The sequence below is a fragment of the Mesoplodon densirostris genome, chromosome 11 (genome assembly GCF_025265405.1).
Source record: "Mesoplodon densirostris isolate mMesDen1 chromosome 11, mMesDen1 primary haplotype, whole genome shotgun sequence".
In the NCBI taxonomy this organism is placed as follows: domain Eukaryota; kingdom Metazoa; phylum Chordata; class Mammalia; order Artiodactyla; family Ziphiidae; genus Mesoplodon; species Mesoplodon densirostris.
This window is the reverse complement of record NC_082671.1, coordinates 52,223,550-52,236,863: the sequence shown is the minus strand read 5'-3', so window position 1 is coordinate 52,236,863 and position 13,314 is coordinate 52,223,550. Positions and strand designations below refer to the sequence as shown.

The window sequence follows — 13,314 nt, the reverse complement described above, 5'->3', positions numbered from 1 at the left end:
GTATTCTGTACTGTTTCCAAGTTCTTCTCATAAATAGACATTTGGCCCTTTGGCTCTTGCCTATGGACCTTTGCTAACAGTATCAATGCTGATTCTGTGTTAAATCCAGCTCTGAGGTTTTTAGTGAAGCTGCAGTTTCAAAGGTTTTTCCTCAATTGTTATAAGTCATCATGACCTTACTGAGTGTGCCTGTTTTAGTATCTAGAACTCGGGCGGGGGTCTGGCGGCCAAAAAAGAACGGGGGGAATTGCAGGGTGGAGTTGGGTAGAATACATGTCACTCTGCCCTCCCTAGGTGGGCACCAGTTTAGTCCTCTGTAATCTCCCTAGGGGGCATACAAAATCTCAGACCACTGATTCTCCAAACTGGAGTCATACTGGATTGATTTAAAAAAAAAAGTACAAGAGAGGATAGCTTCTCTAACCTTTGTCAATGAAGTTTTTTCTATATCCTTTGTCCAAATAAGAAATCATACAAAGTGGCAAAATTTCTTGAACGTCTAGATAAGTGATGTATGTGTGACCATGTACTCTTCTGAATACCTGATCTATAAAATCTATAAACCCTCTCCCTGGAAAAATATTTATGCATACATATGCATAACATAAAATTTTGCCTACAATTGTAGGGATTTATGCAACATCCCTTTCCCAAGTCCATCCACTCAATGAAGAATAAGACTAATTTGCTATTTCACACGTGATCAAAAGACTCAATTGAAAATAAAACTGACAAGTTTCGCATTGCAAGGTTTAAGTGTGTGCTACATCCTTCTGGTGAATTTTTGCTAACAGACATTTAAAGCAGATATCTAAGTTGCAGATTGAACTATTAATAGCTTAAAATATTTCCTTAATCTCAAACAAAAGTAATAACGGTGATAACAATTCCCTACATTGTTTAGTTCTGCATGTGATCAGCTGAAAATCCACGTGAAAGAGCAAGGTGCAACTTATCATCTTCATTCCACAGCTGAGGATATAAAAATTTTGAGAGCTTAACTGACATGTCCAAGATCGCACAGCTTGAAAATGACAGACCACATCCAAAATATAAGATCCCTGATTTCAGGCCAGTGTTTCTTCTCTATTGTGAAAATGAAATGATTTTTACAATATCTGATGTGTCTTCTGTAAACATGATTTGGTTAATCTTTACAAAGACCTTGGCTAAAGCTAAATCTTACAGAGGGTAAACAGAGGAGATATTTCTGATTAACTGGTTCAGTGAGGTACCATTCAATTTTAGAGCTATTAGTTGCTGACTCTCAGTGATGTCACCACTGTTAATGTGTTTGGTCTTTGAAAATTCAGAATGATCCAGACTTGTCTGGGTAATGTCAACATTATTCTGCTAATGGTCAGTGTTAATTTTTCAGGGGATTGAGAAAATTAAACGTTCTAAATGTGGAGTTGCTAAATACAGAAATACAGTGATTTCTTTTAGGCCACAATAACCACTAATCACATAGAGTAACCAAAGTGAGAGATTTTCAGGAAAGGTGTATGAAATTTCATCTCACTCCCTTAAAGCCACACTGTGGGGTGAGGGGCTTGACTGAGAGACCATGTTATACTTTATTCCATTGTTTAGAAGCATAACAGTAGCTATACTTGGAACAATAGACAATGTTGTTGCCACTCAGCCTGTTGGGCTCAGGGCTAAGCATGTGTATGTCCAGTTAGTTCAGTGGTCCAAACAAGTATATTAGATCACCTATGAAGAGATCCTATGAAAAGCTTGATATTTTAAATCTTGATAAGGCTGAGAATTTGAACCAAATGTAAAGCAGTTTATTTGGTGGGGAATGGGGGACTTATATGCTTGGGACCCAATGCCAGTAAAATGAATGAAACAATCCCAGTGTTACTACCAAATTCTACCCAGGACTGTAGTCTTACGATACAAAAAATATGAAAGACATAAATACAAATCATTAAGATATGACTGATTTTATTTATCTGCCTACCAGCTATCTGTTATCAGGAGCAGGTATAGTTGGATAAAGGTTACTAAAGAAATTGCTGCATTCTAGAAATACTAGATAATTCCAGTGATTTTATTAATCAAGAAGAATGACCTCCTTGCAAGATCTCTGTGCAAGTTTATTTATTGCAGCATTGTTTGCAATAGTAAAAAACTGGAAACGATCCAAAACTGTTCATCAAGGGATTCAGTAAACCAATTACGGTGTATTTATACAATGGAAAGCTCAAAAGCCATTAAAAAGAGTAATATGCAAAAACATTCAAGGCATATTGTTAAATAAAAAAAGTAAGCTGTAAATCAGTATTAGAAGATGATCCTGTTTTAACAGTAACAATATATTTGTTAAATTATGTGTTAGAGGAAAACCTGGCATGGGTTTTTCTAAGGATGATTTACATAAACACTTCTTTGTAATTTATATATTTATGTAATGTTTTCCTTTTTTCACAATTAGCATATATTTGTCTTATAATTATAAAAATGCCATTTAAAAACAACCAGGAGGGCTCCAGTGACATGGATATTGAATCCAAGAACTGGAGAGGAAGGGTGCATGTACTGAACTTGTATTATTATGACACTGTGAGGATGAACTATTACTCTCAATTGCATAGGTGGAAAAATTGGACTCAGAGGTGTAAGTGATTTTCCCAAGGTCATAGATAGTGACAGAAACAAACTCAAATTCAGGTGTTATCAGGTGTCAAAAGTCTATTCTCTACTCATGGGTTTTAAAATGTCTTTTAAAAAACAGTGACATACCAGATATATACACACAAGGTTAAGGGAGCCCAGAAGAGCTAGTACCTAATAGCCTAGAGACCGATGGATCATGGAGCAAACAGAGGGAGAGCCAGAGAATGTGTATGTGTTAGGGCTGGAAGATTGTAAAAGTAGGGGAACTAAATATAGTTTGTTATAGTATGACACAGGACACATAGGGAACAGAGGATAGATAGACAGATAGGTAAAGAGACACAGAGAGAGAGATATTAGGGTTTGTACGAAAGGTATCAGAAAGGTAGGCAAAGGAAAGATGATGAAAACCCTTATATGTCAGACTAAAGAGTTAAAATTTTATCTTGAAAATCACGAGGGCATGCTGAAGAAGTTTATGCATGTGAGAAGCAAGAGTAGATCTGAATTTGAGAAAGTTAATTTGGAAGATGAATTACAGATGGAAGAGGGGAAACTGAATACAGGAATAACAGGTAGATGTCTACTGCAAAAGTCTGAGCAGAAATAGTAATCACCTGAAGTGTGGTAGTGAGACCAGAAGGAGAGGAGAGATTCAAAGGCTAAATAGGAGAAAGAATGGATAAAAGCTGGTATTTGATTGGATTGTCAGGGTTAGGGAGAGAGGGAAAAGTTTAGGCTGACACCCAGCTTGGTGGCTTAAGAAACTGGATGCTGCTGGTATTGTTCACTGAGATGAAAGAACAGAAGTATAGAATAACAGGTTTGGGGACGGGGTAGGAGGTGAGGAAATAAGTTCCACTATGTGGTGATATAGTCCAGGTCGTGCAAGGAGACTTAGCCAGTAGGACATCTGAAATATGGGTCAAGATGCCTTTTGAGGGTCAAAGACACGATAGGACCAGTGAAGCTGGTGGGCATACATATCACCTGGAACACTATTAAAAATATGTACTTCTCAGCTCTCCTCTGGAAGTGAACATTCAGTAGGAATTAAAAGAATCTGTAGAACCAAGAAATCTGTGCTTTCTAATGCTTCCGAAGCTTAGCCAGATTTTTGCATTAGCACAATTTCTAGGGATACTCTACAATGGGCTGGCTCTGTGCAGGCTGTGTCTCAAGGACCCCAAAATTTGGCTATGTGTCTCAGATACTAAATTTTCCCTTTTATGAAATAAACTCAATCATACATGTGACACATCAACTGTTTGGGCAATGACAGATATAAGCACCAATGCTTTAACTTTTAAAAGTAATATTTAAAGCCATTTGAAATCAAGAAAGGTTTTATTTTATATTTTAATTCTAGAATTTATTTGGTAGGGTTTTATATAATATTTCATTTCTTAGATATTGCCATTTTCAATTAAAGAGGGATTAAAGAGCAATTAAAGAGCAAATCTATTTAGGAAACTCTACTTTTGAAATTTAAAAATGATAAAATGGCTATTTTTCTGTATTTAAAGGGCCTATTCATTGCCATTGAGTTTTATTATTTCTTTCTTTCTTCTTTTTTTTTTTTTTTTTGGTACGCGGGCCTCTCACTGTTGTGGCCTCTCCCGTTGCGGAGCACAGGCTCCGGAGGCGCAGGCTTAGCGGCCATGGCTCACGGGCCCAGCCGCTCCGCGGCATGTGGGACCTTCCCGGACCGGGGCACGAACCCGTATCCCCTGCATCGGCAGGCGGACTCTCAACCACTGCGCCACCAGGGAAGCCCGAGTTTTCTTATTTCTTGAACATCTTTTAGAAAGTTTAAATGGTTTGTTGAAAGCTAGATCCTCTTACCTCCAATGTTCTGCATTGTAATGGAAATAAAGGCTCCGATTTTCCCAGGCCATCCAAATGCCTTTTCACCTAGTTTTTCATAAATTAAAGATCCTGTAATCAAAAATGAAAAGAAACTTGTTTTTTAAAAAAACTGTTTTAGTGACTAAAATATTTCTATGTAATTCTACACTGGAGCCTCAAACATGTAAATAAACACCATATACAAATTACAAACCCCAAATACGCAATCTCAAAAGCCATTACAAAATATGGTAAATGTTCCCCAAACAAGAAGCGATGCCTTCATACATCTTGGCTCCATGCAGCAAGTCAGAACTGTTATTTCTATCATCCACCAAAAGTCTTTTTCTCTATTTGGCTTGAACCTGAGCAGGTTGACTTTCACTTGTCCCACTTGCCCAGATAACTAAAAACATGGAGAGACCATGTGATTGGGGTTAGAAGAAAATGAAATGTAAAATTGACTAACACTATCCTATAGGTATAGAGCTAAAGACTTAAATACCCTTTGATGAGAATCAAAATAGCATGTCTTAGGTCTAGGGAGTAGCATACCTCCTTCCTTGGCAGTCTTTAATAAAAGATGAACTGAATAGAGAGATAGGATTGCCACGGCAAGCAGCATGATTCTGTGAAGGGAATAGAGAGGAGACAATAATGTTTCTACAAAAATTAAGATGTAATAGTATTAGATGTTACAATACATTATTACACTGGTCTTTTCAATCATTAACTTTCCGAGAGTATGTGGATTTGGCAGAAGCTGAAAAATTCTTTTCAGAACTCCACCAATGCCCTTAAATGTCCCAGAACTGGAATTGGCTTTATTTTATGGGCCAAAACGTACTATTGGAAGTTCCTAACACACCTTTTTTAGTCTTAGATTCTACCCAGTAGTAGAATCTGGTTTATAACTTAGATGTTAAATGTATAGCAAAATTAGCAAATACTTACTCAGCATATGGGTATATGTACACCATATTTGTGTGATATTCCCATGAACATTTATAATTGAAGGGATATTCAATGACCTGACTAAACATTAATCTAAAATCTAGAAATACAGAAGTCAAAGCAAATTCTGAGCTCCGTTACTACTGAGTCTACATATTAGATGACAGTGATGAACCAGAGGGTCTGGCAATTGCCTGTATAATAGAGACAACAGAGAAAGGTAAGTCTAGGGTGCAGGAAAACCTTTGCTGTATTCAGAAAAATCATTTCTGGCTCAGGACCCTCCACATGTCTACAGGCATATATGATTTCTTTATGTATACAGTGATCAATGCTTCTCCAAAAAACAAGAATTGGACAGCAAAAATAAAGAGTGTAGGTAGAAGCAACTATATAATAAATTAAGGCACAATACTAAACTTTACCTGAAATTAAAAAAAAAAAATCTTATCCTTTGTTTAATATGATGAGAGCGTACCAAACAGTCTCCCCTCAACTGATCTAATTCTTTGGTAATTTCTTGGGAAGTCAATGTTACAAACGTAGATTTAGACCACGAGTTACAAATGTTATAACTATTCTAGCTCTATTGTACTTTTTTTTTTCTTTCACAAAACATGTTCACCAGAACTGCCTAATCAATGTCTTATTCATACATTTTTCCATATACGTTATGAATTGACCTGTTTTAAAAGAATTATGTAAGTCAGATTATATAATTTTGTTCCCTGGAAAAATAATGAGCATACCCTGTATTCTAAATACATTTTCTGCTTTGGCAGAAAATACTAAAAGTAACACCGATGAAATCCTATGTCACTTGTTGGGAATTAAGGGAGATTGCTGAATACAGTTTGGGCTACTTGGATACACAAAACACACCTCATGATATCTAGCTATGTAATTGTTCTGGCCAAATTAATCTGCTAAATGTTTACAGGCCTGAAATGAGGCTTTCAGTTTTAAAAGTGGAATACTCTCCTGCCATGAAAATGAACTCTAGGACTGGGGGGAGTGTTTCTTACTTCTATTCATCAGTGATCTATGAAAATTTCCTAATTAATTATTTTATTTTATTTATTTATTTATTTATTTGTGGTACACGGGCCTCTCACTGTTGTGGCCTCTCCCCTTGTGGAGCACAGGCTCTGGACGCGCAGGCTCCGTGGCCATGGTTCACGGGCCCAGCCGCTCTGCGGCATGTGGGATCTTCCCGGACCGGGGCACGAACCCATGTCCCCTCTATCAGCAGGCGGACTCTCAACCACTGCGCCACCAGGGAAGCCCCCTAATTAATTTTAATGGTATGTGTAATTAGTAAGAAGAAGGCAGTCTTTTGTCTTAGAGATAGTGTACATTATAAAAGTGTACAACTATGCATATGAATATACCTCTAGCCATTAGGAGACAGAAAATTTTTAAACACTACTTTATTTCAAATGTGGCTTAGAAAAGTAAAGCTGATATCAAAACCCATTCAGCTAAAAAATACGACATCTAACAGTTCAATCAAAGCACTGACACAATATAAATATTTATAGTTCAGCCCAATCCGTAGCCCTCAAATAGCTGTGTGATTACCTAATCATAAGTGATATTCAGAACACAAATAGCATATATTTATAATATAAATGTTGCATTCTTAGACAGTTATTTAAGACTCCAGCACTGCATTAGGGGTTGTGATCTGCATTCATACTGATGCCTGACTAACATTAGACTTTATTCTTGTGAAGCATTTCACTGCCACCAACTGTGTCTTTGAAAATACCAGGCTGTACGTAATGCACAGATGTCTGTGGCTGTCTGTCACAGAAAATGTGGTGTCCATCCTCCAGGTTGGCTATGTGATGCTGCTACCACTAGGCAGCATTTGACCAAGTTTGGATAAAGTGCATTGGTTTAGGTATAAACTTTGGCCACTCTGCAAAATCCCCGTGCCAAGCACTGTTTCTAGGTCTTGGGGATACAGACATGCAGTGAGTAAAAACAGACATAGGCTCAACCCTTTGGAGATGATAGTCTAGCAAGGGAGAGAGACATTAACCAAATGAATCAGATGACTGCACTAAAATATTAACACTGTGATGAGTGTCTAATAAGGTGGTTTGTCCCCGTCACGGAGATTGGGGGAAGGCATAACTGAGGTGAGGCTGAGCTGAGTTGTGAGGAGTTAACTAGCTGAAGAGGAAAGGAAAGAAGGTTCCAAGATCACGTGCAAAGGACCTGTGGTGAGAGGGAATGGCACCTTCATGGGGTGGAGAGAAGTTCACTGTGCCCAGTATATCTTGTATATAGGGGCACAGGGGATGGGACCAGGGCATGCAGGGATCTGTAGGTCTGGTTTGGGAAGGGATGTTTTTCCTAAGAGTGTGTATAAAGTCAGATATCCTGCCAGGAAAGATCTTTTTAACTGTTAAACACCAAATTATTTTATAACGAATTACTTTGTAAAATGGTTTCTATGGGCTGGTAGGGCTGTTCCAGCAGTTTGGGGGATTGGGCACATAAACTTTCTGCCATTTGGTATGATGATTAGACTGCTCTGATTACTTTTCATTGTTGTTTTATTTAAAAGGAAGAGAATATGTTAATATTTTCTCAGATTATTCCTATTCACTAAGATCAAACTTCAGATTAATTGAAAGAGCACCAGGTATGCATGGGCTTTGAACCAAGTGTAGATATGTCCATTCACTTACATAAAAAGGATGATCCCTGTGTTGGCCATGGCATAGGACAAGCCCAGGATTCCACTGCCCATGATGGCATTACTCAGATTGAATGAAGACATTCCAAAGGAGGTGGTTCCAGGATGCTTGAAGAAAAAGGGATGCGTGATAAGCAAACATTTGCCAAAGGACGAACCTTTTTTTGGATTATTCTTATCCTATATTATCTTTACTGGAGGAGACTACCATCCAATAGTGAAGATTAAGAGAAAATCACAGTGAATAAAAGTCATGACTCAACTTCAATAAAAGTGTGTAATTTTCAGTGGAATGTATTACTTGATTTAAGCAGGGGTCTCAGTAAAAATAAAAAATACAGGTTGAGTAATATAAAGAAGGGAAAGCATGTAGGATTGCAGATTACATTTGGGTTAGAATGATTTCTCCAAAAAACAAATAAATTTCATAAATGATTTATGCAGCCATATGGCGAACAGGAAAAACAAGCCCTTATTCCAGTAAGGGCCTGAATAAACAGAGAATGTGCTGATCAAGGCTTGGAAAATTTCAGTCACTTTGTTTTTGCACAGAGACCCAGGTAGATCAGACATCCTCAAGTCCTGTTTACTGCCAGAAAGCAGAAAGTCACTTACATGTTCATCGTCATAATCTGCCAGCTTCTTTTTCCCCAAAAATCCATTTGTCAGAAATTTCTGACTTTCAGCATCTTCATTAGTAAATTGACTGAACACACACACACAAAGGAAAAGAAGACAGTAAAAACATCTAGTAAATGCTCTGAGTTATACTTATGTTTCAGGTGATCTGTCACTGAATTAGGAGAGGAAAAACAAGACACTTAAGACTTTTTTTTCCTCTTCTCCTCCACAAACTACTTTTCCTTCCAGACTAATGACTGAGCCCCATTTATGAATATACTTTGGGAGGGAGGGAGAAAGTTATGAAGAAAGAAAATATTTTTTTAGTTGGGATCTTTTTTAAGCCACATTTCTTCTTCACACATTGACTATGTAAAAAAAAAAAAAGAGAGAGAGAGAGAGAGAGAGAGAGAGTATAATTAGAGCTAATTTTGTTGCCATTTCGAGCCCTCCCAAAGAAAGGGAACAGAGTAGTGACTGAGTTTTCTCAACTGCTAATACACCATGATCAGAGGATCTTATTAATTCAGTAAATATTTATTAAGTGCCTTGGCACTGTGATCCCATCTCACTTGATGCTCAAATATCTCTGTGAGAGAAACTTCCATGTCTCTGCTCTAAATATGCGGCGACTATGGCTCAGAAGAGTGAGTTAGTGTGTCCAGCCGCACCAGATCCCAGGTCTATGGTCTCCCACAGTGCCATGCAGCCCTGGGCAGGGCACTGTAGCTGGTATTTTCCTCATTTTTGGCTCCATCTTTTTATAGACATATCCCTTGCTGGAAAGGAGTTGGATGGTAGCTCTGTGTTGTGTTTGGTTGTGTGTGAGGGTGTGTAGTTTAATTACTCTGAAAATGTACTTGAATTGTTAGACAATGAACGAAATTAAGAAAAATATTAAAGAAATCCAATGAATTAGTAGAAGAGTTGGGAGGACTTTAAGATGTCATTATCCATGGAACATTATGACTGCGGTCTACTTGGTACAGGCTGGAAGCTGCACATCCCCTGACAGTACTGGTCGGCTCCTGGAGCTCTATGCCAGAGGTTTTGAGGATATGGATCTAGTACCAGTCACATTTCCGAAAGGCTTGACTAATGAGTTCAGCTGCCACCATTGCATTTTGATACTGCAAAATATCACACAGGCTTTCTTTTTGTTACAGGAAATGCTCAAATATGTATGCTTCTTTAAAGTGCTTTATAATTAGATAGATCACAATTTTAGGGCATTTCTTGCATGAGAAAGTAAAATAAAATGATTGGAGAGTATTTTATTAAAATAACCCTTAGAAATATAAAAGGGGAAAATAATTATTATAGATCTGTACAAATGATCTCTTACAATAGAAGCTAATTCTGAATATATCTTTATGAGAAAGAGGGATAACAAGGTTACTTTCTGAGAATAGAGAACAATATAAAGTGTAGATAGAACGAGCAGACAAAATCATAAAGTTTTGTGTGCTTTTCTAAAACTCAAGAAGTGGATTTTCTTGAACCTCATGGTGTACAAGTTAGGAACATATCCTGTCATTTTTCTCCTATTTCTGGAAGGAAGTATAATGCCCTCAGATGCTGCCTTCTTCCATCTCTGCACTTCTGCACTCCCCCTCCCTTTTGTGCTTTATTTTAATGTCCGTAGTTAATATACTTGCTATGTGGAGACTGGTACATAATGTTCATAGCTGGAAACAGAGACCATAAGATGAACTGGAGCCCAAAATGAACCTAACGATTATAAAAACAAAAGTGTCATCTAGATTTAAACTCTGGAACATCTAACGTTCTATTTTAACCTTAATCAATAAGTTAGAATCCTTTAGTCCATGAGTAATTTTAAAATTTTTAAATGTGAAAGTAAATAGACTTTCTCCTTTGAGGCATTTGCATGTTCATATTTTGGCATGAGATGAGTTGTAGTCAAAAAACATGCCAAGATTGAATAAAATATATGAGAAATATCCCCAGTGTCTTCAATGATTTAATACCAAACCCAGCATATATTGAAAACATAAGTATAATGATTCCAAATAAATGTATTATGTTGAACTTCCCTCTAAATTTACATTTAAGAGATCTATCCAAACATAAACAAAACCCATCTTTTTAAAGTGATCATACAATTGCAAAATGATGACCCACTTGAGTCAGGAGTTACAAGCTAGGTCACTGTAAGTGTTCCAGAACACATTAACTGAAGCTAACAAAAGCATTCTTGCTCTTTCCATGATGGCTTTCAGAGGACCAAATGGAATGACTCTGTAGGACTGTTCTTAGGACCATGTCCCCTTCAGCTCTGCCACCTCCATAGAGCTCATATCTGTGTGCATCCTTCTCAGAGACAAAAGAGCCCTCAGATTTGATCAATTTCCTGAGGGTGATGAAGTGGAGGAGGAAAAACAAAAGTTTACTGAGTATCATCTATCTCAAAGGCACTCACTTAATCCTCAGCAAAGTAGGTGTTGGTTTGCCATTCTGCATTTTCCACTGAAGCTCAAAGAAGATGAATATCTTCTCCAAGATCAGGTAACTCCTCTGCAGATTCCAAAGCCCTGGTTCTACCACATTGTGCTTCCTCAAGAGTCACCTAACTAGAAAGCATCACATTTACATCTCCACAGTCTCTCTCGTCTGACAGCACTAACGTTTACTGTGCTGGCTTCTTGGAGAAAGAGCAGTGCTTCCTCCCGACACCCTTCCTGGATGTTGTGAATGCAATAAGACGTCTTGGTTTGAGGATAATATTCTCTACTTCAGACTGAGATTTGGTCAAATATTCACTTCTGAATGTCTTAAGTCATGCATAATTTGTGTTATATAATATTTTGTGAGAAATTAATAAACTTTTCAAATAACAGTTGTGCAGCTACTATGTACCAGGCAGTACCATTAACATGTTGTAGTGGCATCGTGACCATCTGGACAGGGAGAGGTTACACAAAGCAGGGGGTGGTCACTTCTAACTGGGGGAAGGCTTCACAGGAGAACTAACATTGAGCTGAGTCTTGAAGGGTGAGTGCAGTCAATAGAGAAAAAGGGTAAGGTGAGTGAGTAATACTAAAAAAAGTGCATTCCAGGCACACAGAGTTAATGAAGGAACAGGAGCTCTGAGTGGCTCGACAAGGCTAGGAAAGAGGGTACAAACAGGGAGCAGGGCAAGAGATGGACAGGAAAGCTAGATGAGGGCCAGATCATGAAAGGCCTTATATGCCAAGCAATGTATGTATAGTCTAATCTTTCTCCTATAGCTAATGGGGAACCACTGAAAGTGTTTACCCAGGGATGGAACATAAGTCAATTTGCAATTGTAAAAGATTACTTTTGCAAGGGATGTGAAGGGCTAGTTGGAAGAGAGCAAAATATAAGACAGGAAGACAAATCAGGGCTGTTCTAGTAGACAGGTGACAGATGATGAGGGCCTATAGTAAGATGGCAATAGAATAGGTACAGACAAGTGGGGAGATTTGAAATATTAATGAGGTAGAACCAACCAGATATAGTTGAACTTTGGATGTGCGGTTTTGGGGAAAGGATGAGCCAAAGTTGACACCAAACATCCTTTGATTGAGTTCCTGAATGATAGTGATGACTTTCACCAAGATGGGTTTGCTCGAGGAGGGGCAGAGTTTGAAGGGAATGGCAGTAGTTCAATATTAGACATTACAAGTTTGACTTTATCAATGAGGCAATTCAGACACATGAGTCATCCAGTAGAGATGTGTAGTAAACACATCTGTGAGTTGAAATAGAAGTGGAACAGGCAGAAGATATGGCATATGTTCAGTGGGTGAAGCCTGATGGCTGTGAATAAGCTTGCTCATAGGACACTTTTAGCCAGAGAAGAATCCCTGCAGAACTCTGGAGATGTAGCAACACTTACAGGGCAGTCAGAGGAAGAGGAGTCTGAGAGAATAGTCCAAAAGGTAACAGAAGTGATAGGCTAATATCATTTAAATTATTCTATATTATTAATAGGGACAAGAACACTATAACTGCAATTCTAAATCACACAAAGGATTGATATACAATAATAATATAATAAAGTGTACTTCAGGATCAGAGAGTTGATGTGTTAACATCAAAGTCATTGTTATGTCTCAAATAGGTAATAAATCCAATTTTTCCCAACAAAAACCTTGTTTTCCATGTCCATAAATGTCTCTTACTTTTCCATGGAACCTGGTTATTTTAACCCCATACCTGCTCATTGCTGCCTTTTCTAAATTTCCCATCTCGGTGTAGCTATCTTGAATACTTTCTCCACTGATGCTCTCATCATCAGGTTCGATGTTGACATTGCTCAGTTCCATGGGATCCATTTGAGCTGTCAGCGCTTTCTTGTCCACACACAAGCTCCTTCAGTGTAAACAAGATACTGTACCTTCAGCTTGAGGCTCTTCTACTTGGAGTTATGTTCAGAACACTCTGTTCTGCACACAGAACACAAAATAAATCATTATAATTTACTTTAAATTAGATAAATAAACACTAGTCACTTATTTGTGTATGTTCTCTGTAAAAACATGGAAAGGAAGTAAACTCCTGAAAACTTC

At 37.9% G+C, this 13,314-nt stretch overlaps 1 protein-coding gene across 1 annotated transcript in view; it reads right to left on the bottom strand.

Moving 5' to 3' along the window:
- Positions 1–13,080, bottom strand: part of SLC38A4 (solute carrier family 38 member 4) — a 28,334-nt gene extending 15,254 nt beyond the window's left edge. Inside the window, exons 1-5 of the mRNA XM_060112457.1 lie at positions 12,962–13,080; positions 8,753–8,843; positions 8,130–8,245; positions 5,029–5,102; positions 4,471–4,563 (exon numbers count right to left, since the gene is read on the bottom strand). Of these exons, the coding sequence (XP_059968440.1) occupies positions 4,471–4,563; positions 5,029–5,102; positions 8,130–8,245; positions 8,753–8,843; positions 12,962–13,080 (493 nt within the window). The remainder of the gene's footprint in view (positions 1–4,470; positions 4,564–5,028; positions 5,103–8,129; positions 8,246–8,752; positions 8,844–12,961) is intronic.
- Positions 13,081–13,314: the final 234 nt, after the last annotated feature.